The 26,831-nt window shown below is 48.3% G+C and overlaps 1 protein-coding gene across 26 annotated transcripts in view; it reads right to left on the bottom strand.

Moving 5' to 3' along the window:
• Nucleotides 1-1,566: 1,566 nt before the first annotated feature.
• rg (A kinase anchor protein rugose) overlaps nt 1,567-26,831 on the bottom strand; it is a 187,179-nt gene continuing 161,914 nt past the window's right edge. For 4 of the 26 annotated variants that reach the window (XM_033383033.1, XM_033383031.1, XM_033383032.1 and 1 more), the window contains 22 exons: nt 26,438-26,577; nt 26,140-26,353; nt 25,365-25,397; nt 23,961-23,969; nt 21,559-21,811; nt 21,346-21,488; nt 21,074-21,264; nt 20,697-20,911; nt 18,005-20,593; nt 17,574-17,938; nt 17,193-17,507; nt 17,011-17,118; nt 16,776-16,926; nt 14,357-15,451; nt 10,590-10,699; nt 10,034-10,231; nt 4,030-6,949; nt 3,776-3,949; nt 3,436-3,699; nt 3,174-3,370; nt 2,918-3,069; nt 1,567-2,779 (listed from right to left, as the gene is read on the bottom strand). In XM_033383033.1, the coding sequence (XP_033238924.1) occupies nt 2,689-2,779; nt 2,918-3,069; nt 3,174-3,370; nt 3,436-3,699; nt 3,776-3,949; nt 4,030-6,949; nt 10,034-10,231; nt 10,590-10,699; nt 14,357-15,451; nt 16,776-16,926; nt 17,011-17,118; nt 17,193-17,507; nt 17,574-17,938; nt 18,005-20,593; nt 20,697-20,911; nt 21,074-21,264; nt 21,346-21,488; nt 21,559-21,811; nt 23,961-23,969; nt 25,365-25,397; nt 26,140-26,353; nt 26,438-26,577 (9,927 nt within the window). In that variant the 3' untranslated portion in view covers nt 1,567-2,688. The remainder of the gene's footprint in view (nt 2,780-2,917; nt 3,070-3,173; nt 3,371-3,435; nt 3,700-3,775; nt 3,950-4,029; nt 6,950-10,033; nt 10,232-10,589; nt 10,700-14,356; nt 15,452-16,775; nt 16,927-17,010; nt 17,119-17,192; nt 17,508-17,573; nt 17,939-18,004; nt 20,594-20,696; nt 20,912-21,073; nt 21,265-21,345; nt 21,489-21,558; nt 21,812-23,960; nt 23,970-25,364; nt 25,398-26,139; nt 26,354-26,437; nt 26,578-26,831) is intronic. The other 22 variants (XM_015185629.2, XM_015185618.2, XM_015185630.2 and 19 more) reach the window with 17 other exon arrangements.

Below are 26,831 nucleotides of genomic sequence, written 5' to 3'. Positions count from 1 at the left end.
AAAAAAATTGTTGTTACTGCTCAGCGTTGCTGTTAGCTATCAGTGTAATCCCCCATACAGATTTCTTGAATTTTCCTTTCCATCTCAATTGATCGGTCATCTGCCGTCTGCCTCTGTCCCTCTGTCCTCTGTCCCTTTTTGGCTGCCTGCCTAGTCGCTGCTCGTTTAAAAATACATACCTTTAGGCTAGGTTCTTTGTGGGTTTATGTACAACATTTAAATTACTAATAGTTGCAATTCGCCAGCTCAATATTTTATTCAACGAACGAAACGAACAACGAAACGGAAATATGAAAAAGAACAAAGCAACAATTGGTTTGCCCTCTCTGGATTACGATTTAATGTATATCATTGTAGTCCTTTCATCGGGCATTTGCATAATGCTCCTTAAATACGAGTATGTACACACACATCAAGCGAACGAGAACGGAACGAGAGCGAATTCAGTATCGTGGATTCCATTCCTACTCCGCCATACATATTTCAGAATTAAAGTATTCCATTTTTGGACAGTATTTTTTAATAGCTTGACTTGGTTTTTGCGATAAATTAAGTTAAATTCTTAACTCACACACACACACACACACAAGCACACTCCACATAGACATTCACTCACACACACACACGCACAAAGATACACTCAAAGAAATAGGAAATAAAATGTTTGCTGCTATCATTTCGTCTATCATTCATTATCCTAGTGGAAATCTTGATGCAAATTTGAGCCCTTCACTTAAAGTGGACAACTTCCTTTCGACGGATGATAGGCATTGGATCCAAATCAGAAAAAAATATTATGCATATGTATATGGGGAGGTTTTTATAGCTGGACTTGATTCAATTTCGCTTTTGCGCTTTTACAACCGAACGTGTTCCATTAATCTCTATTCATTTTCATACATGAAGTATTATCATTATTTTTTACTCGTAATAATCTTTCTTTATCATTCGTTTTATCGGTAATTATATATATATATGTATATATATATATATATATATATATATATGTATATACATATCTAAACGGTAAGTGCCAGAGTGGTGCGCCGTGGATGGATTGTGGTTTGGTTTTAGTTTTGGTTTATCAAATCGATTGAAAATCAATGGCAAAGAAAACAAGAGTCAAACAACGCCTTGTCTTCCAGACAACCAGTAGCTAGAGGCTCACAAAATACAAATACAAATACAAATATAGTCTACTAACAATATAAAACACTTCGTTCTGGACGTACATGATTGGGGTTTCAGGGAAGCCAATTGTGTGTGTGGGAGGGGTTAAGCTAATTTTGGACGCTATCGAACATGTTTCTCTCCTTCTTTCTCTCTCTCTCTCTCACTTGTATCTAAAATATATTGCTAAACAACAAAAGTGGAGTGGAATCAAGTAGAATTAGATTAAATAATGCCTGCTCTTATAATTACTAATCAATCAAACTTTCCTTCTGGTTTTTCTCCCCTTCTTTATCCTTTATCCCTTTTATTTTAAGACAAGCGCGCGACGTGCCGCATGGCGTATGCGTGATATTTTTTGTAGGTAAGAACCAGAACAAAATGTCTGCAATTCGGTTGGATAAATGTATGTATATATTTATTCATATTCGTGTATATTTATGTGTGGCCCGTTTTAGCAGTGCTGTGATAATTTAGGGGTTTAAGATTTAGTTTTGCGGAGCTAAGAATTAGTTTTAGTTTAGCTACAAATACCTATACGTGTCAGTGTGTGTGCCGGTGTGCGTCTGTGTGGGAGTGTCTGTGTGTATTAAAATTCCGCTCTTTATTCTCTCTCTATTCCCTCCTTTCTTAGTTATCGCCTATACTTTGCTTGTAGATGTCTGTGTGTGTTTTCGTGTATCTGTGTATATCTGTGGGTAGCTTTGTGTGTGGCTCAGAGAACTAACGCTATAATTAAAAATTGGCTTTATTTCCTTGCTCTTTGCTCCTCGCTTCCCTCATTCCTACTTTTGGCCGCTTTAGTTTCATTATATATTCCCGCTTCTGTTTCCGCTTCCGTTTCCGCCTTCTTCGGCTTCCTTTAATTGCGTTTTTTAGGCTTGTTATCGATTTACTTTCTTTTGAGAACTTTGCTACAATTGTTATTATAGTAATGCATGTGGGAATTAGCTGTAGATTTAGTTGTAGATTTATATTTATTAACTGCTTATTGCGTTTTATAAACACTAACTTCATTTGTCTTATTTCAACTACTTACTTAAGCCGCTTCCTACCTCCTACAGCCGACTCCACGTCTCCTTAGCTCTCTTTATTCCATTCCTACTTCCTCTTTTGCTCCTCTCTTTTCCCCGCACTTTTCTCTGTCGCCATTTCCATTGCCATAACCTAACATACAATTCGTAAATCTAGTAAAAAAATGTTATCTTTTCTGTTGTTTTTTTTTTGTGTTTTTTTTTTTGTAATTTTCCTTTTGTTTTCGACCAACACACCAACGCACAATTATTACTAGACAAAAAAAAACCATAGTGTTGCTTACTAGCCTAAAGTTTGTAAAGGTCTATAGAAAAAAAAACGATCATCTCACGCCCATTCCTCGAACGCACGCTGCTGCTCTCCCTCTCCCTCTCTATCTCCATCTCCATTCATCATTCTTTTAAGTACATCTGCTTTCACTCTCTTTCTCCTTGGCGGGGATCGGCGCGTGTTCTCCTGGGATTGGAATGTCAGTGGCTTCGATTAGTAGCGCTGCTGGTACTCGTGGTGCCAGCGGTTGAAGTCGATGTGAAACACAATGATCGAGCCCGTGGAGAGTCCAGCCAGCAGATATCTAAAGATTCGAAAAGAGATTCGAACAAAGTAGGGAAAGAGTGTAGCAAACAGGGGAAAAAATAAGTTTAGTATTGGGTTTTTTTTTAGGGACTTCTCGATGCGCTGCTCTGTACATTGTCTGGGGAGTTTTACTCACTTTTGATCGTGTGTCAAGGCCAGGGATCGAATGCCCGCATTGCATGCGGGGAAGGCATAGAGTGGTGCTAGGTTAAAGGTGCGCCACACCTCCACGATGCCACGATCGCCGGCGGTCATCAGGTATTCGCCATCGCGCGACAGCAGCATGCACTGAAAGGGAGAAAAGAAAGACAAGTGATCATGATCAGTAAATGGTACACCAAAGATAGAGAGATACAGATATCTGAAAGGGTAGAAGATCAAATATAATTTACCTGCAGATTGTCGTTGTGCGTCTCATGGCGCAGCTTCTTGCCATTGATAGTGTAGGCGGCCACATTTCCCTTGTCGTAGTTGATCACAATGAAGCCCTCCCGGGACATGGTGATCAGCTCCGGGGAATGAAACTCCGATGGCGGGTCCAGCGAACGCAGCAGATCCCCGAACGTCGTGTGTATGAGCACGGGACCATCTACACAAAGGCAAGAGGGAATTTGACATAGCCGTCAGGATGGAGCATCCTCCTGCAATACTTACTGGATGACCCGGAGACGACTAGGCCCAGCTCGGCGCTGATCACCACCGAGGTGACGGCCTGTTCGTGGCCCGTGAGGGTGGCCCGCGGTGTGGGCACGTCGCCCTCGCCCACAATGCTCTGGGTGCGGGCATTCCAGTGCCACAGCAGCACCGTGCAGTCCGCCGATCCCGATGCGATGTAGCAGTCGGATGTGATGTTGCACTCCGAGCGGGCCATGCAGGTGACCACCCCAAAGTGTCCGAACACTATCTGTACGATTTTCGCTGGAGACAAGAGGGAAGGATAGTGGCGATAGCAGGGCGCTCTATGGGGAAGAGATCTAACGGGATCTCGACTTACCAGTTTCGGTGGCAAAGACGCGGAAACTGTTGTCCCAGAAGCCGCAGGCAATCAGGAAACGGCTGTCCACCGTGGTCACAAAGCAGTTGGAGCGGATCTTCAGCATTTGGCTGAAGTTGTCCCCTAAATGGCGGCGGCTCACCGCATTGCTGTTGTTATTGGCGCCGTGCACAGCTACAGGATAGGGGATTGGGGATGATATGGGAGGAGCGTTAAAAAAGAACCGGAAAACTGGAAACGGGGAAAATGCTCACCGAGAACCGGGTCGATGGTCAGCGGCTGATTGGAACCGGGCGACTGGGGCGACTCAGCATAGCTGGGACTCTGGACGGATGCGGTGTAGTTGCAGTTCCAGCGATTGACGGCAAACTGATGCCCGGCGGTCACGGTGACGACGGACGGCAGCGACAGCTGTGGGTACGTGTTGGCCGAGATGTGGATGACCGGCGAGTTCTGGTAGAACTTGAGCATTTGGCACAGATCCTCGGGCATGGCGCTGAACATCATGGGGGAGAGATGCATGGCGGAGCTGCGCGGCGGATGGGGCTCCATCAGCAGCTGGCTGGGCGTCTGGCCAAAGTTGCGGATCTGGTTCTCGACCGCTTCGCGCATCACCGGATCGAGGACGCCGTCCAGATCGACGCTGCCCTCGTAGGTGAGATAGTAGAAGACATTGGTGGCCCGGATGGCCTCGGGTCCGCGCTGCTTGTAGCCGAATATCAGATCGATCCACTGGTGCAGCTGGCAGGAGACGAACTCCGACTCCAAGGCCATGCGATTGATGCGTACGAACTCCTCGGGGCTCTTGGCCCACGGCGGCAGCTCGATGTCGTCCACCAGGGCCCCGTCCTCACGGTGTCCCAGTCTGTAGCCGGAGGCATTGTAGAACATCTCCGGCAGGAAATACCACTCTGGTATCAGCTCCTTCACATCCGACGTGTCCCGCTGGCAGTTCTTCCACGACAGCGACACGGACGAGAACAACCTGTCCGGATAGTCGAACTTGCCGCCCTGCAGCGCCAGGAACATGGTCGTGAAGGGCTCCACGCGCACCAGCCAGTTGAGAGTGAAGGCCGCCGTCGAGTAGTGGGTGCCGTAGTGGAAGGGCGGAATGGTGTCGCTGTCCCAGCTCTCGTACCGCTCCTCGAAGTAGGCGCGACGCGACGGATTCAGGGCGCCGATCGGCTTGGACAGATCCCGGTAGTTGGAGGGCAGGCTGAGGTCCAGGTCCTTCGACTCGTAGTTGGTCAGCACCCAGGGGAAGATGGGATACTGGTTGAGGTCGTTGTATGTCCGCCCCGCGATCGTGTTCAGGAACATCAAGTACTCGAAGTTGGAGATCTCGCGCCGCTGCCACTTCTGGGTCATGTTCGAGTTGCGCATTAGCTGGCGGGGGGACATCATAGAGGCGCGGCGCGTCTGCGGTATGCCGTACTTGATGCCAACGCCCACACGCGGCAGGGCCTTGATCACTTTCTTGACGGTGTGCTGGTCGGGGAAGGCGAACAGGATGGAGGTGCGGCTCGCCAGGAATATCTCCAGGGCGACGTTCTGCAGCAGGTAGCGGCGCGAGAAGATCGCGCGCACCTCCGAGAAGTACCACTTGCCGTGCAGATGGTCGCAGTACTTGAGCACCTCGCCGTCGATCTTCTGGAACTCCGAATGCTCCTCGTCCACCTCGAAGAACATCTCCGTGCTAGTGATCGAGACGGTGCCAGGGGCCACCAGTCCGGGGGCAATCAGGCGCGCCTTCGTGCTGATGTTCACCGGCCCCGTGAGATCGAGGTCCAGCTCCCGGTCCTCGATCAGCAGCTCGGCATCGTCCAGCAGCTCTCCGTTGTGCTGTGCCGAGGGATGGGCCCGCGAGACGGCGATCTGGGTGTGGAACTCGTCGCGCGTCTGCAGTATGGCGTCCTCGGGCCCTCCGTTCTCGAGGGCCGCCTTCAGCGTGGCCTGCGGGTGGGAGGAGCCGCGGGGGTTCTGCACCATCCGCTTGCGCCGGCGGGCATCGTCTTCCCAGGCATCCAGCTTCCAGTAGGTGCTCTTCTGGATCGCAACTGGCCCCACTCCCGCGCCCACGCCCACTCCACTGACATCGCCCCAGGCGCCGTGGCGGTTGCACATGATGTTGCGCACCTTCTCCAGGAGGCGGCTGGCGATGACATTGTCCCGGCGACGGGCAGCGGTGATGAGGTGGTCGCACATTCGCTCCTCCTCGCGCCGCTCCAGCAGCGTCTGGGCGCACTGTGACTCGAAGTCGGCGTGTTTCAGGACATCGTCGGCCCGCATCCGATTGAGGATGAACTCCGCCTCGTTGGCCACGCGCACGATGTGGTCCTTCATGGCGTGCGAGAGCAGACGGCCCTCGTTGATCAGCTCGATGAAGGCGAGGCCGGCGTGCTTCTGGAGGCTGTTCTGCCACTCCTGTGAGCAGAGCAGCATCACCAGCTCCACCACCGAGTGCGAGTTCTTGAAGGTGGTCAGGCCCTTGCCCTCCATCAGCAGCTCCTGGCCGTGCGAGCCGACCAGCGTCTTGGACAGGAACGGGGCAAAGTCCACCATAATCTCGCGCAGCAGCGGACACACCGGTCCCAGGGCGATCTCCAGCTTCTGTGTGAGACTCGCCTCCCGGGAGGGCGTCGTCAGCGGCAGCTGGGCCACGAGTGCCGGGGCCTTCATTGGCAGCTCCTCGGGCCGCGGACGTTGGCCACCGCCGACGCCCTGGCCGGGTCCTACGGGCGCCCCGGAGGCAGAGCCCGTCGAGCCGCTGCCATAGCCATCGGGAACCCGCACCACAGAGATCTCCGAGTCGGGCTTGTCGCCCCGCTCTCCACCCATGATCCCATGACCCAGTGGTCCGTGCTGCTGTTGCTGCTGCTGCTGCTGTGGCCCGCCTGCTCCTGCGGCGCCTCCCTGCTGTCCATGCTGGGAATGGGGATGGGTGGCCGAGGAGGGATCATGCTTGTCCCCACCGTCGACGAGTCCCACCACCATGCCGGCGCTGGCCGCCTGAACGGCGGCATCCTCGTTCAGATTCACATCCGTCCAGCTCTCGTCGTTCGAGTGGCTGGGCTTGTGGTGGTCATCGATCAGGATCTCGCTGGAGGACTCCACCTCGGGAACTTCGTTTTCGGTTGAGTTCATGTTCAGGGAGCCCACGTCCGAGTCGACGCTCTGTTTGGGTGTGGTTGCGGGTGTGGGTGTGGGTGTGGGTGTGGATGTGGATGTGGAGGGGGGTTTTGGAATTTGGGAATAGATGAGAAATAAGTAGGTAATCAAAATATGCATAACTTTACGGGTGGAGGTCGGGGGCAGAAGAAGAGCAATCCAGATTGGGCCACCCTTGATGTGGGTGTTCTTCGCTTTCTCTCCGACTTTCTCTCCCACTCTCTTTCCCTTTTCCTTGTGTGTTTGTGTGGGTTTGAATACATTAAAAGCAGTGTATGTCTGGGTGTGTGGGCGGTGTTTTGATGTATGCCTATCATTTGCACATTAATTATGCACACTGGACTATAAATCAAAATTCTCGAGCAAGCCGCCATCCCTGCCATTCCCTCGCCAATCCCCCCGAAATGGTAGACCATGTCCAGGCGTCCGTCCGTTTTGTCAACACATGCATTTGTCATCGACTCGTCCCAGTTCTCCGACATCTCCTACATCTCCTGCATCTCCTCCTACTGCTGCCTGTCGGCCTGCCTGCCGCTCATTGTCGGGCATGGCGGCGACAGTTTGTCAAACTGATTTTCATAAAAGTAGTCCAGATTTACCCCGGAACACCGAACCCGAAAATCTCGTACCATTACCTCAAATTCGGCTCATCCGAATGGCATTAGGCGTCGTAGTACGAATCGGAGCGGAGACACCGTGGCGAAACGTGGCGGAATCCCGAACACGAATGAGCTGGCAGGGCATGTGACAAATTTTGTTAAGCGTTTGACAAATGTCAACTGTCAAATACAACAGAATGTCAGCGGCACGCGCTGCACACGCATGTCGCAGCTCCAACACCAACCCCAAACCCCAAAACGTAGGTGGTAGGTACACGCCTGTCCAGTCGCCCGGCTGTCTGTCCGGATCGTACGGATTGAATGTGAAATGTGGGAATGTGGAAAGGTCCGGGAGTCCCATATCCGTGTTGCGTCAGCTGTTGCTGTTGCTGTTGCTGCTGTGTTGCGTGTGTCAGAGGCAGAGGCAGAGACAGCGGCATAGAGCAGTGCGTGCAGCATGTCATCAACACGAAATCAATCGCTGTCTTTGTTTGCCCTCAAAAGTGTGTCCGTGTCCGCGTCCGCGTCCGTAATAGTGTGTCCATATGTCCTACGTTTGTGTGTGTGTGTGTGTGTGCGTGAGGCTTATCCACACACACAACCCCAAATTCAATTCAAAACCCATCCAAAATCCCCTGGACCAATCCGCAGACCAAACCCAAGGCCCTGTACAAGCTCTTATCTCTTCCTGTCAACTGTGATATATGCACGCATCCATTGAGTGGAGTGGACTGAGAGCGGAAGATAGATACGGGGACAGCGAGGGGAGAGAGAGAGGCGGAGAGAGAGCAGTGCACTTAGTACTACGCACAGACACACACACACACACACATGGATAGATGATTAGCTGTGCGTGTGCGTATGCATGTGCGGGAATAAATTATGCGTGAGTATTAGTTCATTAAGCAATGGCTACCGAAAAACGTGATAAAAGCCAAGAAGTGTGCGTTCCACACACAGAAGTGTGTGTAGTGTTTTGTTCTGGTGTGTGTATTACGGGCATGTATCACTAATTGCACGGGATACACTCGTACATACATAACATATACACATACGTTTACTGTTACAGACACACTACTGACACACACTCTACCCGGTATCGACAACGACATTTACATAGACAAACAAACACGAGGACGGGGATACATCGCCGGTTGGCTACCTACATGAGGACACGCACCCCTCAGTACACAGGACACGCAGCCGCCCCCCCCCACCCGAAAACGAAGAGGCACCTTCGCGTGGCAATGCATGCTCTGGAGGGGGGCTGGGTGCTGGCTGCTGGGTGCTGGTGGTACTCGAATGCGTTCTGTGTGCGTGTGTGGGTGCGGTTCATTAAATGATTTGATTCATTGATGGAGATGGGATGGACAAATGAAAAGTCAATTGAGTTCAAAAATAAATAATCCCCCCCATTAAAAGTAATTTGAAATTAAATCAGAGAAAATCAATAAAAACGAAATGAAAGACGGGGTAACTATTCTTGGATGAAACGAAAAGCAATAGGGTTAATAATTATTAAACGTAACTTGTAGATTTTTCAATGCGGTTTACTGACTCAAAATAAAATTATAAAATCCTTTCGTAATTCTTTTAGCACGGCTAAGTCGGTTATTGTAAAAAATGCCCTCTGGCATTGGCATTATGCATTTTTATAGATTTACAGATATTTTTCCATTGTCCATTACAACACTCAGAGACACGCATATTTAAATTAATTTAAATTCAATTTAAATTTTTAAATACCAGAAAAGTGAAATTAAATAGAATTCACTTTGATTTAAGCAGACATTTATTGAAATGAATTTTGAATATTTATGGGCCATGTTTTTTAAATATGAAACATTTCAAAAGATTTATATATATATAGAAATATGAAAATATTCAATTTAAATGTGAATTTTTTATATGAAATTTATTGTCCAAATTTAAGTGAAAACAAACTTTTTAATCTCCAAAATAAGGACTTTTTTCTCGGAGTGTATATTTTGGAGTGCTATGGCAACAGTCTACACTGGAATAGGGAATATGTTGTCACTATCTTTAATTAAAAATCGAAGATCGAGATTTACTAATGGACATACAGCAAAGAGTAATTCAATTCAATTATTGACGCAAATAAAAATACTCGTACACATTAATATTAATAAATATGTATGTATGTACATATATCATTGAAGCCATAGGCCAGTGTGTGCGGCACTAATTAAAGCACTCAATGAAACGAAACGAAACGAACACAAATAATGAAGGATTCAATGGCGAATTTCAGTAACAGTGCTTCAATGTTTTGTGTTTTGTGGGCTGTGGGCTGTGGGCTGTGGCTGTGGCAGTACGTGGCACGTGGTGCGTGGGCATAAGTGAGTGAGTGGCTTTTTGGGTGGTTTTACAGACGGTCAAAAGCTATGTTTTGTTGCAGTTGTTTGTGGCTGTACTTCTTGTGACTGTTTCTCTTTTTTTTTTTAGTTTTTTGGCTGTGGTTCATTGTTACCTTTGGTAGTCTCTGTGGCACCATTGGCTTTGGTGGTGACAATGGTTGTTGTTGAATTTTAATTGTTGTTGTTGTTGTTGCTGTTGTTGTTGCAGCTGCAGCTGCTGTCGTAATGGTAGTACTTTTTGTTGTTGTTGTTGTCTTAGTGTTGTTGTTGTTGTAAATATTATGGGCTGTTGTTGATGTCTGGTTGTTGGCCTGTGACATTTTCGATTTGTATTTTTTTGGAAATTTTGTTTCGTTTTTGCGATTCGTTGCACATGCAAATGAAGTTTAGTTTTTGGTTTTTTTTTTTCTTAGATTTTCTTAGAAATATAATCTATACGATGCACTAACTCTAGTCACACTCATACACACACGTGGACATACACTGCCGCGTGTCGCATTCTGTCACAGTTCATGTCGCATGCATCAAGGACAGTCATGCGACAGAAATCCTTCTTTGCGGCACACGCACTCACCTATTCACTCACCCATTCATTCACCTGCATTCACCTGCATCCACTTGCATTCACTTGCATTCATACGAGTACAGTCGCGTTCACAAAAAACTCACCTTGATCGATGGCGGTCCGCTCGAATGCGAATCATTATCCGCCAGCACCGACGGATTGTTCTCATCCACGACAATAATTTCATAGTCGCTGTCCTGGATCTGGCGTCCACCTACAGATTGGAGAACGAAAGAGCACACAGATACGGAAAGAGAGAAGAGAGAAAAAGAGAACGATTAGTTGCATGCCACAGAATGGGTCGAAATGGTGTGTGTGTCGACTGTTTCTCGTGTACTTCTTCGATTCGTTACAATAAGTTTCAATCACTAGAGTAGATATCTGTAGAATTTACGGTAGCACGAAGCTGTAGACAAACTGAAACGGAAATGGAAACTCTAAAAACTCAACTCGAAAACTCGAATGGAAAAGTGTACGGTGGGAAAATGAACAAACGGAATAAGCCCACAAAGAAAAAATATAAACACAAGTAGAACTCAAGAGGCAGACACTCTGCAGACATTCAAGACACACAGACACACCGACCCACAGACACACCGACTCACAGACTCACAGGGAAGGCAGAGTGGGGCAGAGGAAGTATTTGAAAGGAGCATTTGCATGAATTAGCCACGAAAAGTGCTCCCTCCTTTCATAATTTTCCCTAATCCCTGGCTTCGAGTGCGAGGTGTGAAATTCTCTTTGGACTGCCGACTACAGACTACAGACTACAGACTACAGACTACAGACTACAGACTGCCGACTGGTGGCTGCTGCCTGCTGCCTGGGTTTTATCTACAAATTAACCTTGTTTAACAGTTGGCTCAAGCCTGATCTGATCCTGGCTTAATTGAAATTTATGATGGTCCCTGACATGCGGATGGTGGCCGTGTAACACGTGCTCCAGTTGGTCCCTGTGCCTCCTCTCTGCAATCCCCATTAAGTATGCTACACTTTTGTGCACTCGCCGGCCGTTCGCTCTATCCATTATGTCCTGCTCCTCCATTATTCCACCTTCTGCTTCTGCCTCCACTTCTTTTTTTCGTTCGTTTAATTTTGCAATTATTTTCATGCACCGCCACGCCCACACACACACACACACACACACACACACACAGATTGAGTGGGAGAAAGACAGGGAGTGCTGGCCACAAATTACTTTTGAACAGAATTCGGAACGTGTTATCGGCTCCAACAGTTGTACAAACTGTTTTCCTTCGCAATTCGCATTTTTTTTTTTTGTTTTTGCTTTTGTCGCTTTTCATTTTTCCCCTACGCTTTGTTCTCTCGTTTTCTGCTTTCATAAATTATCCCAAAAGTTTTCCCCATTCTGTCGTTGTTGTTTTTGTTGTTGTGGCTGTTTTTTTCCGCTCGTTTTTTTCCTGTTTTTTGGCGCGACTAATTTACATTTTTGTCGCTGCCATTAAAATCGTAATGGGAATGCTGTTGCTACCCTAGAATGACCCCTAGATGGCAGGCACTGAATGACTGCGAGTCCGTGGAGGGCTAACAATTGTGTTTGTTATCGTTTAGGAGCCGATACCCACTCAATCAGGATCACGGTACTTTTTCCATATATGTAATTGACTTGAGTAAAACAGAAAATACTCGACAATGGACCTCGTTGGACGATTGAACGGACGAGCGATTGATACTCGATTACTGACGGCCTCTCGTTGTTCGAGAGCTGCAGGGTATTCCCCCATTCGTCTACCTATATTCCTACACCTTCGCCATATTTTTTGCTGGTCTGTTTTCTGCGGGGGCGGTTGGAGGGATCCCTTTCCATTCGCGTGGCTCGGACCATGTCCAATGGTAATTTTTAATATGCAGGCGTGCCGAATACCGTTTTATGGCCTGTCTGCGAAATGTTTTATGCGCCCTGAAACACACACACACACACACACACACAGAGATCCTGACGCACTAACACACACAAGCTCGAACGCGTGTATGAATGGAAAATTGTATAATTTTCATGTAATTCATTTTCATAAAATGTAAAATTAACGAATTCTCTTTCATTGCCAGTGATGATGGGGCGGGGCGGGGGTGATTTGTGTGTGTGTGTGTGATACATTTTCAGGCGGCCCCTGGTGGCCTCTGAGTTTGCCACCCCGAGTCTATGTGTGTGTGTGTTGCAAATGAAGATAAATGAAATAAAATGTCTGCTGACAGCATGAAAATGACGAGCCAGCAGAGTAGAAAGAAGGCCAGATAGAAAGATACAAAGAGATAGATAGATAGAGACAGAGAGAGAGAGAGCCTGGTAAAAAGTTCTAGTTTGAAGTTGGTCCAAAATTTCTGGCTGTCACTGTGTGGCTGCAACATTCTGGGGCCGTGTGTGTGTGAGTTAGGGTGTTACAAAGATAGATTGCAGTTTTTAAAAGCAAATTTGGATAACGTATCCCTTTTCCCTTTTCCCTCCCTTTTCCCTCTCCCTTTTCCTATTCCTTTCCCACATGAAGCTGCCACAGCAGAGCATTACATCACACACACACACACATCATTTCCTGTCTTGCAATTAAAAGTCTCCCGTCTCTCCTGCCATTTTCCATCGCCCAGCACGAGTATGAGTTCATTTTCCATAAAACACACAGAAATAAATGCTGTAAATAGTTTTGTAGATAAACAATAAATACCAAAACGAGAAGGACTCGATCTCCAAGCAGAAAATGTCCGAATTTCAATAAAAATGTACGAGTATGTATATTTGTTTGTATGAATGGTGCATTGTGGGGCAGAAACACGTAAAACGGAAAACGGAAAAACTGACAAACTGGGGGGGAAAAACTGGGAGCTGGAACAACTGAAAAGCCCCGCAAAAGCCGGGGCGAAAAATGCGAGAAACCAAGAAAAGCCACAAGCAAGAAGCCAGAAGAACAAGCAGAGGGAAAACACTCTGATTAAGCCGGAAGATTCATGGGGGAATTGTGGGGTTTAGGGTGAGTCCCATCCCATATCGTGTGGTCGTTTGGCCGGTCAAAGCGAGATGGATTATGCACTTAAATATGCTTACGAGCGATAATAATGTTAATAATAAAAGCGGTCATCGATGGGTAAATGAGTTGGGGGCGGGTGGGGTTGTTGCCACGGAGATAATTTAATATTTAAGGCGCTTTGGGGGCACAGACAGGAATCAGTATCAGTATCTGCATTTGTGGATTTCCCTGAATAAGCCCCGGGGTATGCAGGACAGCAGCACTCGGATACCCCGGATGTTAACATAGAGAGCGAGAGAGCGAGAGGGAGAACGAGCGAGAGCATAACTAAAAAAATAACAAAAACAAAAACACTCCATAAATGCAAAAATATAGAATCTCTTTTCTCGCAGGGTGTGTGTAGCATAGAAATATTATGTATGTATGTACAAGCAATGCGTACACACCCCCCTCCTCACACACACACACCCACAGAGAACAGAACACACACACACAGTCGTAAAACAGAACTGGCAGAACAAAGATTGAGATACTACACATACAGACACAAACACACACATACAGAATAGCTACGAGTAATACTAGTAGATACGGACTACGGATTACGAAACCGAAGGTATGGCTATACACAACACAAAAACTATATCGGCAAGGAAACGATAAGGAGAGGTACAAAGGTAAGTGAGGAAAGGAGATCGAAATAAAAAAATATATTCGCTACAATCTAAATACTAAATAATGGGGGAAGATAGTTTAATGATAGAGATACAAGTACAGATACAGAAACGGTAAGAGATACATAGATACATAAATAGATAGATAGAGAGAGAGAGAGAGTCGAGAGAGCGTGACATTACAACTACTCTACAAAACACTCGAGCGAGCGATACCTGTTCCAGAGCCGGAAACGGATGCGGTGCGTTGTCCATTGTAGCGGTAATTATTGTTTATGGCGTTTGTCTTGTACGCCACGCCTCCGCCTACGCCTACGCCAACATCACCGTCTCCTTCCATTCCCATGCCTATCCCCATACCCATTCCCATGCCCATTCCCATGCCCATGTTCATGTTGCTCATGACGCCTCCAGATCCAGGTCCAGGTCCAGATCCAGCTCCTGTCCCAACCACAGCTCCACCAACAGATGATGTGGCAGCACTGTGGCCGTTTCTCAGATTCCGCATGTTGTTCATCATGTTGGCATTATTGTTGTTGCCACCACCCGTGGCATGGCCATTCACCAGGCCTCCAGCTATAGCTCCTCCAGCTACAGTTCCAGTTGCAGTGCCAGCGGCTGCTCCTCCAGGCATCTGGTACTCTGCCAATCTATTCTGCTGTGTGGCAGTCTCTCCGTTGCGCACATAAGCATGCGGATGCGAATGAGAGTGCGGGTGCGGATGATAGCCAGCTGTGGATCCATTCTCCCCATAATGCTTCCCATTCAACTGCTGCTGCTGCTGCTGCTGTTGCTGCTGATGGCCATTGATCATTCCATAGTGGGACTGCTGTTGGTGAGGATGGTAGTGTTGCTGCTGCTGCTGTTGCTGCTTGTGGAGCTGCCGGTGCGTCTGCTGGTGGCTTTGAGAGGCCAGCGAGGAAAGCGAGGAGCTCGAGGCCGGCTGCGAGGTGGCTGTCGAGCTTGCGGACGAGCTGCTCGAGTGCGTGGCCAAGGGTGTGGGTGAGATGTTGCCACCAAGCTGTTGCTGCTGCTGGTGCTGTTGATGCTGCTGCTGCTGTTGTGTAGCTGCTGCCTGCTGCTGCTGTTGCTGGTAGTAGGCAGCCGTCATACTCGTATGATGGTGGCTATGGTTATGGGATGTCTGTTGTTGCATCTGTTGTTGCTGTTGCTGGTGGTAGTAATGTTGCTGCTGCTGCTGGTGTTGCATGGAGGAGGCGGCAGCCACATGATTCTGGTGCGACTCGGGCAGGAATTGCGGGTAGACATGGTGCGACCATTGGGGGAACAGAGGGCGCGCACTGGCGGCTTCTATGGTTATCGTTATCATTATCGTTATCGTTATGGTAATCGAGATTATCGTTGTTTATTTACACACACACATTGAGGGAATGGCGGGCAGGGATTCGGATTCACGTGTTTTGTAGGGGGCGAGGCCGGGCGATGGGTACGTTTTTTGATGATGTTTTTGTTTATATATATTTTGTATTCCATTTTTGTGTTTTTTATTTTTGTTTTTTGATTTTTTTTTTTTTTTGTACAATAAATCCGAAAAAGCAGCGTGAAATGAAATCATCGAAAAACGGAACAAAGAAAAGAAACATAAAACCGAATAGTATCTCCAACAATGAACAGACATGAGTTCTCTTTTTTTTTTAGGGGCGGGGCGGCTGGGGCGGCGGGCGCTTTTGGGGCTGGCTAATCAACGTTGTGTTGCTTAACGACTAGGTGATTATATAGTATATGCATGTAGATAGATATATACATATATGTGTATGTATAAATAGCCTAAAAAAAGAATGGGGTAGTGGGTGGGGTAGGTGGTGGGTGGTGGGTATGGTGGATGGTGCAGAGTGCGCCTAAGTGGGATGTGGATGTGGGACGGTATTCGGGTATTCTTTTGGGAGGACTTACACACACACACGCACATGGACGGGGACCTCTCTGTATATGGAATGCTGCTGGGTGCGGGGGGAGCGTGGACAATGTGCGGTGTGGTGCGGTGCGGTCAGGTACTTTAAAAGGAGTGGTAGGTGGGCGGAGGGGTGGCTAACATATTTTCATAGGTCATGTGGCATCTACCAGAAAAAACTTTCGTTTAGCTGTTCACAAAAACGAAACGACGAAAAAACCAAAAAACGCACAGAAACCAAAGCGAAACAAGCCGCAACGAAACGATACGGAATGGAACGAAACGAAAGTAAACGAAATATGGTAACACTGGAGGCCGAATCGAAACAGAACCAAATATATCAATCGATTAGATTATAGATGGTATTTTTTTTATTGTACAGATATCGAAAGTAGAAAACATAAACGAGTGAAGTTTTTGGTGCAGCAAAATCATCGGAAAATCAGAAACTAACCGAAAAGGAACAGAAGACGAGAAACAGGAAACGGAAACGAGCGACAGACGCAACCGAAAAACACAAGTGGTACGAAACGAAACGAAACGAAAGGAACATGAAATGAGACGGAAACGAAAAAGTTTCAGTTGAGGGTCCCACTTCTCCACTCCACTGGCAGGCGGAGCCGGAGCCCCTACCCATGGCATATATAGCAGGGTAGTAATCCTTATAGCTACAGAGTATTTATATAGCCCTATTTGAGTGGGTCAGAGTTTTGGGTAACTTACCGCCGCCTGAGGTGCGCTGCAGGACCGGCGACTGGCGCTGGATCTGTGGCTCTGCTGGTGGCTCCAGAATGTCGCGGTACTTGGACACCATCAGCACGGAGATGAAGTAGACAATGGCCAGAGAGAGGAACTGCGCTTGCTTCGTCTCCTCCTGCGAATGCAAATGCACAAGAGAAACGAACGAAAGGGAGGGCGTGTCATGGCGGGTATCATGGGTCTCTTGGTTTCCACTTACCACATCACGATAGATGACGGCCCTCAACCGATTCACGTCCATGTCCTGCAGAAGCTTCTCGGGATCCTTGACGGGCGATAATTGACCGGTGATTGACTCCACAATGTTCTGTGCGGATTGACACCGATGAGGATTAGCGCTCTCTATGGATTGGGTGCGCCGGCTGGGGGTAGAGTACTCACCTTTGGCGATGCTTGGGCGCCGCGTATGAGTGCCTGCAGATGCGCCGCCCCGGGCACATCCCGTGCGAGGGCACCCACATTGTAGCGGGTGCGCTCCTTGCACTCGAGGCAGTTGCGCACCGCACAGGTGCAGACGAGACGCAGACACTGGCGCAGTATTCCACCGCTGGACATGTTCTTCTCGGCTTCCAGTTCGCCAAAGTTCAGCGAGGTGGCAAAGATCAGGACATCGGCCATGTTAACGAGACGCTGCAAGAAGGATACGGCCACCTCCAGGGGCATGCCCTGCGTCGGCTCCAGCACATCCAGCTCCGACTGCAATTCGGAATAATTTCATGGAAGGCTCAACGATGATTGGGCTTGGGTTCGGATTCTACTTACATTCGGAGATGTAGCACTGGCCAACAGAGGCAAAAGTCCACCGCAGGCGATGATCAGATTGTCGGCCAACTGGGAGATCAGATGCACCGTATTTACCACGAAGATCGCGTTCTCGCTGGAGTTGACAAAGTCCAAGACGCTCTTGGTGGAGTGGCTGCGCCACACCTGGATGTCCGTCTCCAGCGAGAAGAGCACGTCGCTGAGCAGCCGCTGATGGATGTACGACCACTTGAATTCCGGTATGCGGAAGGGCGGACGCGTCGGTCCCGGACTGAACATGGGACGCGTCGAGCCGGATTTGGAGCGCTGCTGCTGCTGCGGTTGCTGCTGCTGTTGCTGTTTTGCCTCTCCACTGGCTGGATTCGCTGTGAGATGAGGGGAGGGGAAAATTAAAGGTCAGCTTCTAAGGTCAGGACTGCTCTGCCACTTACCGTAGTGACTGGACTCGAGCTGAGCGTTTCCCTCGATGCCCGACGACGGCTCCTCACAGTCCTCCACTGTCTCCCTTGTCTGGGATTCCTCCTCCTGGAGCTGCACTTCCTCCTGGGTCAACAGCGAAGGGATGACACCGATACCAGCTTCATTCTTTGGCGTTGTCTGGGTGGTCGAGTCTACCTCCATGGGCTTGACCCGGCCGGGCGTGGGAGCCACTGTAGCAGGCGGCTGCTGCTCTTCTGGCTGCTCCTCCGGCGGTGCCGGTGAAGTTTGGGTCGTCTGCTCTGAGGCCTCCACCTTGTTAACGTTGACGGTCTCGCCCACCGCCTTCACGGTCTCCTCCACCAGTGTGTCCAGCACTTCGTTTACAATGGCCGTCACATGCTCCTTTGTTTCCGTTTCGGTGTCGGCCTCTTTTACCGTTTTAGTGTCCGTTTCCTCTGTCTTCTCTGGCTCTTCTTGGATTGGTTGGGATTCCTGTGCGAGGACAAGAGCAGCCTCGACCACCTCGTGGACAATTTCTTCGGCTGCGGATGCCACGCTTTGGGGTGTTTCCTCCGGTTGGGGTTTCACTTCCTCAGGCACGACTATGGCTGCCGCTGCCGCTTCCGTTTCCGTTCCTTTGGAGCCGGGCAGCTCGTTGTTGTTGGTCTCCGTCTCGGCTTTGGCTGGGGCGTCTGTCGCTGCTGTGGAATCGATCACCTTTTCGATCAGCTGCTCCACAATATCACGCACTGCCAGCTCCACCAGATCCTCGCTTGGCTCGGCTGCGTGCTGTACCTCGGACTTCAACTGGGGCTCTGCCTCGGACTCGGCCAACTGCAGCAGGAGAAGATTCTCCTCGTTTTCCGGCTCTGTGCTGGTGTCCGGACTGATGCTGATCTCGGGCGTGGAGATGCTCTCCTGGCTGCTCTCTGGCTGCTCGACTTTCTCGTTATTGTTCAGCTTGTTGGCTGCTTCTTCAGTCTTTTGATTGGTTGCTTCTAGTGTGGGGCTCGGGCTTGGTTCCGCTTCCGCTGGCGCAGCTGCTGCCGCTTCAGCTTTCGTCGCAGTTTCCGTTTCCGCTTTCGCTTTTTCTGCCGCTGCTTCCGCGGGACTTTCGCTCTTCGGTATCGGAGTGGCTGTGGCACTGTGGTTGGTGATCTCGTTGGCATTGACCTCCGTTTCCGTCTCCGCCTCCGCATCCGCCTCTCCATCCCCTGCGGCTCTGGTGGTGGTCACCTCTCTGCGCTCTTCTTCACTGGGACTGGGATTATTGTTGTTGTTGTAGTTGTTGTTGAGCAGATTCTTGCTATTCAGAAGACTGACATTATCCTGCGGCTCCTGCTGCTTCTGCTGCTCCTGGGACTTCTTCTCGTTGTTGAGAACACCCTGGACCACTTCGTTGACGGCCAGCTCAATCTCTTCGTCCTTCAGCACGGAGGAGGCCTCCTGCAGGACATCGTCCATGACCAGCTTGCAGTCGTTGAGCGCCGCCTCCGAGGACTGCAGAACATGCGCCACATGCTGCTCCACATCGAGGGCATCCTTGGCCGTGGCCAGCTCTAGCTCCTCCACATCCATGTCGTCGCCTAGCTGCAGGGCTTTCCTTAGCGCAGCCTGGCCTCCCTCCAAAGGTGTGGTCGTGGGATCCACCTCTGACTGAGGCTTCTTCTCCTTTTCCAGCTTCAGCTCCGACTCGAGGCTGCCATTGCAGGTGGGCGCCGGTACCAGAGTGGACGCGGATGTGGACGTGGCCTGGAGCGCTTCGTCCGTTTTGATTTGCTCGTTGTACACGTCGGAAATGTTGGCAATGACCGACTTGGTGCTCGGCGGCACGGCTGGCACCTCCTGATCCGTCGTGGCCTCAGATCCATCAGCGCTGCCGGGACGGAGGGAGGGATCGCGATCGGGATCGGGATCTGCAGTATCTGCGGGGTCCTGGGGATCTACTTCGCCATCGACAGGTAGCTCAAAGCTTTCCAGCTCCTCGACGGTCTCCTCCTCCATATCGTCCTCTTCCTCGACGACGGCGGCCACATCCTCCAGCGAGGCAATGGACACGGCTCCCTTCACAGCCGGCACCGTGGCCTGGCTCTGAATGGCAGCCGGTGGAGCTCCAGCTCCTCCTCCGTTCTGCTGCTGCTGCAGCTCTTCGCGCTCCCAGCCACTGATCGTGCTGATGGGCCGGGCCTGGCGCAGCGCGGGATCAGTGATGTTGTCCGTGCGCTGGCGCTCATAGTGCTCGTACATCTGGGCAAACTGCAGCTTGAACTCCTCGTAGGAGACCTTCGAGTGGACGATGGCCAGTGTGTCCACCCAGACGCGCCAGCCGCCATACTCGTGCTTGATGGCATGATGCAGGAGCATGCGGAAGAGCGAGTATACCATGTCGCTGATCTTCTGCTCCTCACTGTTCTTGGGATGAATGTATGCCATCGCGATGAGCCACTCCTGCCACACGGACATCTGCAGCACCGTGCGCCGGTTCTCCCGATTGCTGTTGCACAGCAGCGTCATGTCCTGCAGGAACAGCTTCTTCACATCGATCAGCGACTCTGTCTGCTTCGACTGGCGGATCAGTGTGGCCACCACCTTCAGTATCACTGCATTTCGAAATTGGTTGTGGTTGGTTATGGGTTCAAGAATTAGGGGGTGAATTTCAAGGGCGAATTTCAGGGGGGAATACGAGTGTGGTTCGATTCTTACTTGGATTCTCCAGACGATAGTGGCTCTCTGGCTCCGGGTGGCGTGTGTAGAGGATCTGCTGCGAGATATGCTCCGTCATGATCTCGTAGAGGACATTGTAGGTTGGCAGCGACAGCGACTCCTCGTACAGCAGCAGGCGCTCGGCCAGCAGTGTGTAGAGATTGTGGGGCGACATCACGTCGTACTTGCGCCTAGCCAGGGAGGAAGAGTTTACGCTTAGGATGAGGGATAAGGCAGAAACGATTGCTCGATACAGAAATCGACATATATGTAGTTGTGTGACACTCCAACGATAACTGTATCGACACTGGATTATACGGTAACAGTCCCCCCAACCCACACCCTGTATCTGGCACATGGTATATCCCACCACTTACTTGTGTGTGCTTCGCGAGAGGAAGAACCCTAGAAGCTTGAGGGCTTGGAGGCGAATCAATTGACTTTCGGCCGCCAGCAGCTTGAAGATGCTGCGCACGCCGTGCTTCACATCGAAGGCAGGTACCATGGAGCTGGGATGCTCCGACATCAATGAGATGAGCATTTGCAGCACATCGTGCAGGTTCTCGTCCTGAAAATACGAAATGCGAAGTCCAAATCCGATATAGAACTCCGTTCTCTAGGAGGCTATGGCTATGGCTCTCACTCTCACCTCATGCATGGTGGTCAAATAGTTGAGTATGCTCTGCAGTTCATCCTCCTTGACCCCGTTGCCGATCATTATCAGTTGCTTGAGGAACAGCAGGATGTAGGCACGTATGGCCAGTATATCCTTCTGCGCTGGACGCGGTCCATCTAAATTGGATATAAACGGGGATCCCCTGTAAATAAATGCCACCCAAGCGATCCTGGCTCCGGCACTCACCTAGGCCCTTCGGTATGATGCCGCTCTTGGCACGTGGATTTACCACCCAGTAATAGTACTTGAGGGTGTGCACGGTCTGTAGGACGGTGCTCACTCGTCGCACATTGCTGTAGATCTGAGTGTCGCTGAGGAACTCGGTGGCCAGATAGGAGTACAGTCGGGCCTGGACATTCGCCGGCGTGTAGATCCACAGTGCTGGGTTGAACAGCACGTGGTCGAGCAGCTGCCACGTGAGAAACGAGAAACAGAACAACTGCGGCACATTAGTCAAGTAACTTATGCTGTCCTCGAATCGAATGGATCGTTTGAGTAGTTCTCGTTGTATAGTTTACAGTTTACAGAGAGTAGTTTGCTCGGAAAGGAAGAAATGCGAGTTATACGAAGATACGAAGATACGAGATATACGAATGGAATAGTAAGTATATGTATATTTACGCAAAAGACACACAAAGGATAGGCAATAGTAGAGTGGAGTATGGGATAGATTATGGGTGCGTTTAAAGATAAGGAAATTGATTTTTTGGTTTTTATTGGTATACATACGGTTAACATGAGTTTCGGTTTTGTTTTTTGTTTTTTTTTTTATTTTTTTTTCGTTGTTGTAGTCATAGTTGTTGTTGAGTTGTTGTTGTTGTTGATGTTGATTGGGGGATTTTGATATTGGGGGAGTAGTAGTAGTAGTAGTAGTAGGATTCGTAGGATGGACAACAGTTTTTGGTAACACATGCAGCAAACACGGGCAATCAACGAACGAACATAAAACGAAAGTTGGACCCGAAATCAAGTCCAACGCAACCGAACGGAATGGAACGGAACGAAATGAAACGAAACGAAACAATTGGCATTCCAGTAGTCAAAATATGTTTAGGATTAAGTTCAAGTTAATTCAAGGATTAGGGTTAAAACTAAGCTAAAGCTAAGGCTAAAGCTAAAGCTAACATTAAGACTAATTTAAGGCTAAATTCGTTTATTAATCGATAAGTATATCGAGGCGAGGGATTCGTAGAGACAGAGAGGGAGAGAGAGAGAGTGGGAGAGAGATGGGTTTGCTACAATATGATGAACTGATGATACTCCACATTTCCACGAGCGGAGAGAATTTTCTTCTTCAGAAACTCAATCGATCATTAATCGATAGATATATACGTACATATATCAAGGCGCCGGTTCACCTAGTGCCACTAAATGGCGAAATTCACTCAATAAATCGCATTAAAGTGATTCGAATTTCTGGTCTTAATCCGTAAAATTAAGGCAACTTTTACCCTTTCATTCCATTATCAGTTTCGGGCCGGAGTTTCAGCTGAAAACAAAACTTGTTAAGCTCTCGCTTCAACTTGTTGGATTGTCAAAAAACAATGTTCGTCCCAGCTCCGGCTACAGCTATAGCTGCTGCAACTGCTACTGCTACTGCTACAGCTGTTGCCATGGCTCAGACAACAATGCAACATCAGGGCCCTTCCGAAAAATCCACTACACGCCTCGTCAACCCACTCACGTGGACGTTACGGACGGCATCAGCAGCAACAGCAACAGAAGTTTCCCAATTAAAAAGCTCTGCACCGAATGTAAAATTTTTATTTTCAGCTCGAAAGGTGCCACGGAAAATATATATATATCTACCAGTATATTCAGTAAACTTTTTTTGTTTGTTGTATTATTCATTTTGTGAGGAAATGGGATTGGGGATTGGGGATTGGCAGTGGGCAGTGGGTCGGTGGTAGAGTGGATTGCGGGAGCTGGTCGACAGGATGGACAGATATACGAGGTATACGAGGGGATCAATTAGGATGGTGCGATGCGGTTCTCTGAACACAACTCTTCTCTCAATTATCCAAATGACACATCGAACAAATTGACTAAGGGACGGGCGAACGATGGGGATGGTAGGGTGGTGGGTAGAGGAACGGTGTATAAGCTGAAGCTAGATATGGATGGGGTTGAGAGGTTGAGGTTTGAACCTGAGGTTACCCTTTCAGTTGATAAGATTATGTGGTTTATCTTGTGGTTCTGTGATTCGACATTGACTTGAACACGAGTGAGAGGCGGAATGGGAGGATAAGCAATGGAATGGAATGGAATCATATGAGCTGCGCTATAATACACACATGAAAACAAATACATATCATTGAGGGGGAGGGGGTAGCGGCACTGCGACAGATACACTCCCCCAACCCCGAGATATACACGATACACGATGAGATGAGGATGTGTGAGCTATACAAATGACGTTCAAGAAATTACGTTAACAACAGACACGTACACGTACGAAAATTAAACGGAAACGAAACGAAACGGAATGAACAGTGGAACGGAAACGGAAACAGAAACAGAAAACAGAAACATTCGATATAGTTTTCAAAGGCAATTCTTGTAGAAAGAAATCGAGAGTTGAGCTTCACCTGGTAGAACTGTTGTTGTTCATGTTGATGTTGTAGTTTATATAGATCGGTTGTAGTTGTTTTTATTTTTAGTTGTTAGAATTGAAAGTGTGAGTGTGTGTGTGTGTGAGAGTATGTTGATGATGCGCAGTGAAGGATTGGTTATCGATAAGCGATTACACAACAAAAGAAGCGCGAATGTGTGAAGCGGGAAACGGGTTACGGAAACGGTTTTTGAAATGAGCAAGCGATCGTGAATGTGTGTGTGTTTGTGTGTGTTTGTGGGATCGTGTAAGGATCGTGGCGGAGAGCGTGAAGAACAGCGCAGGGAGAGAGAGAGAGAGAAAGAGAGAGTGTGAAGGTGAGAAAGAGAGAGAGAGAGAGAGAGAGCAGACAAAAGTAGAAGAAGACATTTAAATTGTAGTTTATTCATTTTAATGTTGCACGTTCGTTTCATTTTTATTTATTTCTATTTTTGGATCTTCTAGCATTTTATTTTTGTCTGATTGCTGATTTTGGCTAAGAAAAGTATTCAATTTTGATTAATCTGAAAGCGAAGCGGTTATGCAAGCAATTGCAAGCAGAACGCCATGGAACGGAACACAAATCGCAATCGCAATCGAAACGAAAGAATGAAACAATTTTGTAGCCAGCCAATTTGGAAGAGAGAGAGAGAAGCTCTCAACATGCCTGAACAGTGCGAGAAAGGAGCATGCAGCAGTCGTGCAAAGCAGTGCTGGAAAGCGTAAAAGCGGGAATAAATAAAGCAGTGTTGGAAAGCTTAAGTTGGTGGTAAGTGTTGAATAGTGTGGGATACAAACGGTTTTGAAACACACACACAAAATAAAACAAATTTCATTGGAAAACTAAAAGTAAAGTACTGGAATTGGAAAGTGTCGGAGACCATCCATTCAAAAGTATTAAATACCGACTCTGTGTATCCCGCTTTGCAGTGGAAATAAAAGAAGAAGCCTTCTATTCAGGCTATCCCTTCTTTTACCTCCAAGCAGAGAGGGCATAAAAGTCAGAGGGTTGCCTGTGCCAGCCTGTCTCTGTGTCTGTGCCCCTGTTTTGGCAGAAACCGGGTTAAGTCGGAGCATAACCAACAGAAAACAGAAAAACAGAAGGGATTGCGGATTAGCCTCCACTCAAGCAGCTTCCCACCATCCCATCCGATTCGCTGACAGGCAAAGGCGCAAAGCAAATATTATACATATATCTGTATGTATCTTTATAAATATATTTAAGTAGTATATGTGGGGGGGAATAATAGGTGTGTGTTTGTGTGCGTGTGTGTGTGTGTGTGTGTGTATAGTAGAGTATACAGAGAGTATAGAGTGGTACGTGGTATATTTGCTTAAGAGATTCTCAAGTGCAGTTACTTATAAACGAGAAATGTGAGCATTTGTTTACGGTTGTGTTTACTTTTTTGAAAGGATTACGCAGGCCTGTGTTCAACTGTGTGCGCCATCATCACCATCATCATCATCATCATCATCATCGTTATCATCAATAACATCATCATCATAACCATCATCATTATCATCAACAAAAGGCAAAACACAGTGAGTGCGATAGATAGAGATAAGTATATATATATATATATATGAAAGTACGAGTAAATACGAGTTTGTAACAAGAGAAAGCAGTTGGCATATCATTTTGTGGTATTCATTGCCGTATTCATTGAGTTAGCATGCCGCCAAACATTCCAATGGGTACGGGTATGAGTACGGGTATGGGTAAGGGTACCGGTACGGGTTGGTGTGTGGAAAAACATGTAACAAAATTTTCAATTCAAATGCGCAATCATCATATCATTCGGTGGGTGGCTCGAAGGTGGGCTCTTCACATGCTAACCCCATCCCTCCTCAACTTAGATCGAACTTAGGACTGGATATCGTAATATAGTACATTAAAGACATATGTTGAAGGTAATCCTCAAACGATTGAACGACATTTAACGACAAAATAGTATCAGTAAGCATGCTCTGGCAGACGCATTGCGCATACGCAGCGTGGTCCATTCAAGTTGATAGAGCGTTCGTTCAGGCCGGGATTGATAGATTGATTAATTGATTGATTTGATCCCTTCTTAATATCTAACATACGCAGGCAAATTTAAATTATACGTAAGAACAAATGGCTTTGGGAGATTCATGAGAGATGAGGGCTGTTTTGACGGTGCGGCGGCTCTTACCTGTTTTAGCAGCAGATCGCTGTTGGCCGACAGGCACGTGACCAGATATTTGGTCAGATTGAGGAACGAGCCGAGCACCTCCAGTGTGAGATGCTCACGGGAGGAGCGCTGAAGCATGAACGAGATGACCAGAAAGCCCCGGTTCTGGATCATGTGCTGCTGCACCGTCTGCGATGTCTCCACCAGTTCACAGATGAAGCCCAGTAGCTTCGAGCTGTAATCAGTCAAGTGGAGTGGGGGAGCGCAATGATTGCATGATTTCATTCCGAGTGCGGGGGGCTTCGATTCGATTACTTACCAAAGGGAGGGATCCCGCTTGATGTCCCCTATGCCCTCGTGGGCCATGTCCAGCTGCGAGAACAGCGGGAACAGCACCTGGATGCCGCCAATGGAGTTGAGGGTGCAGTGTATCGAGTGCGTGACCACCGCCTTAACATCCTGCAAAGCAAATTTCAATTTAATCATCCATCCACCTTTGCCCTGTGCCCTTTGGCCCCCCACTTGTCACCCGGTAAATATGGTTAGTCTGGTCCCCTGGTAATCGCGTAAGCTGTCGTCACCCAGGGATTGGGTCGGGGACACGTTCTTCCATCGATTGGCCACTGTGGCTCCTTCCCCTGCCTCTGCCTCTGCCTCTGCCCTGCCCCTTATGATTCGTGTTTGTTTGCGCAGGAAATTACTACAAAATTTAT

The sequence above is a fragment of the Drosophila pseudoobscura genome, chromosome X, assembly GCF_009870125.1.
Source record: "Drosophila pseudoobscura strain MV-25-SWS-2005 chromosome X, UCI_Dpse_MV25, whole genome shotgun sequence".
NCBI lineage: Eukaryota > Metazoa > Arthropoda > Insecta > Diptera > Drosophilidae > Drosophila > Drosophila pseudoobscura.
The sequence above is the reverse complement of the archived record's forward strand: the minus strand, read 5'-3'. Positions and strand labels throughout refer to the sequence as shown.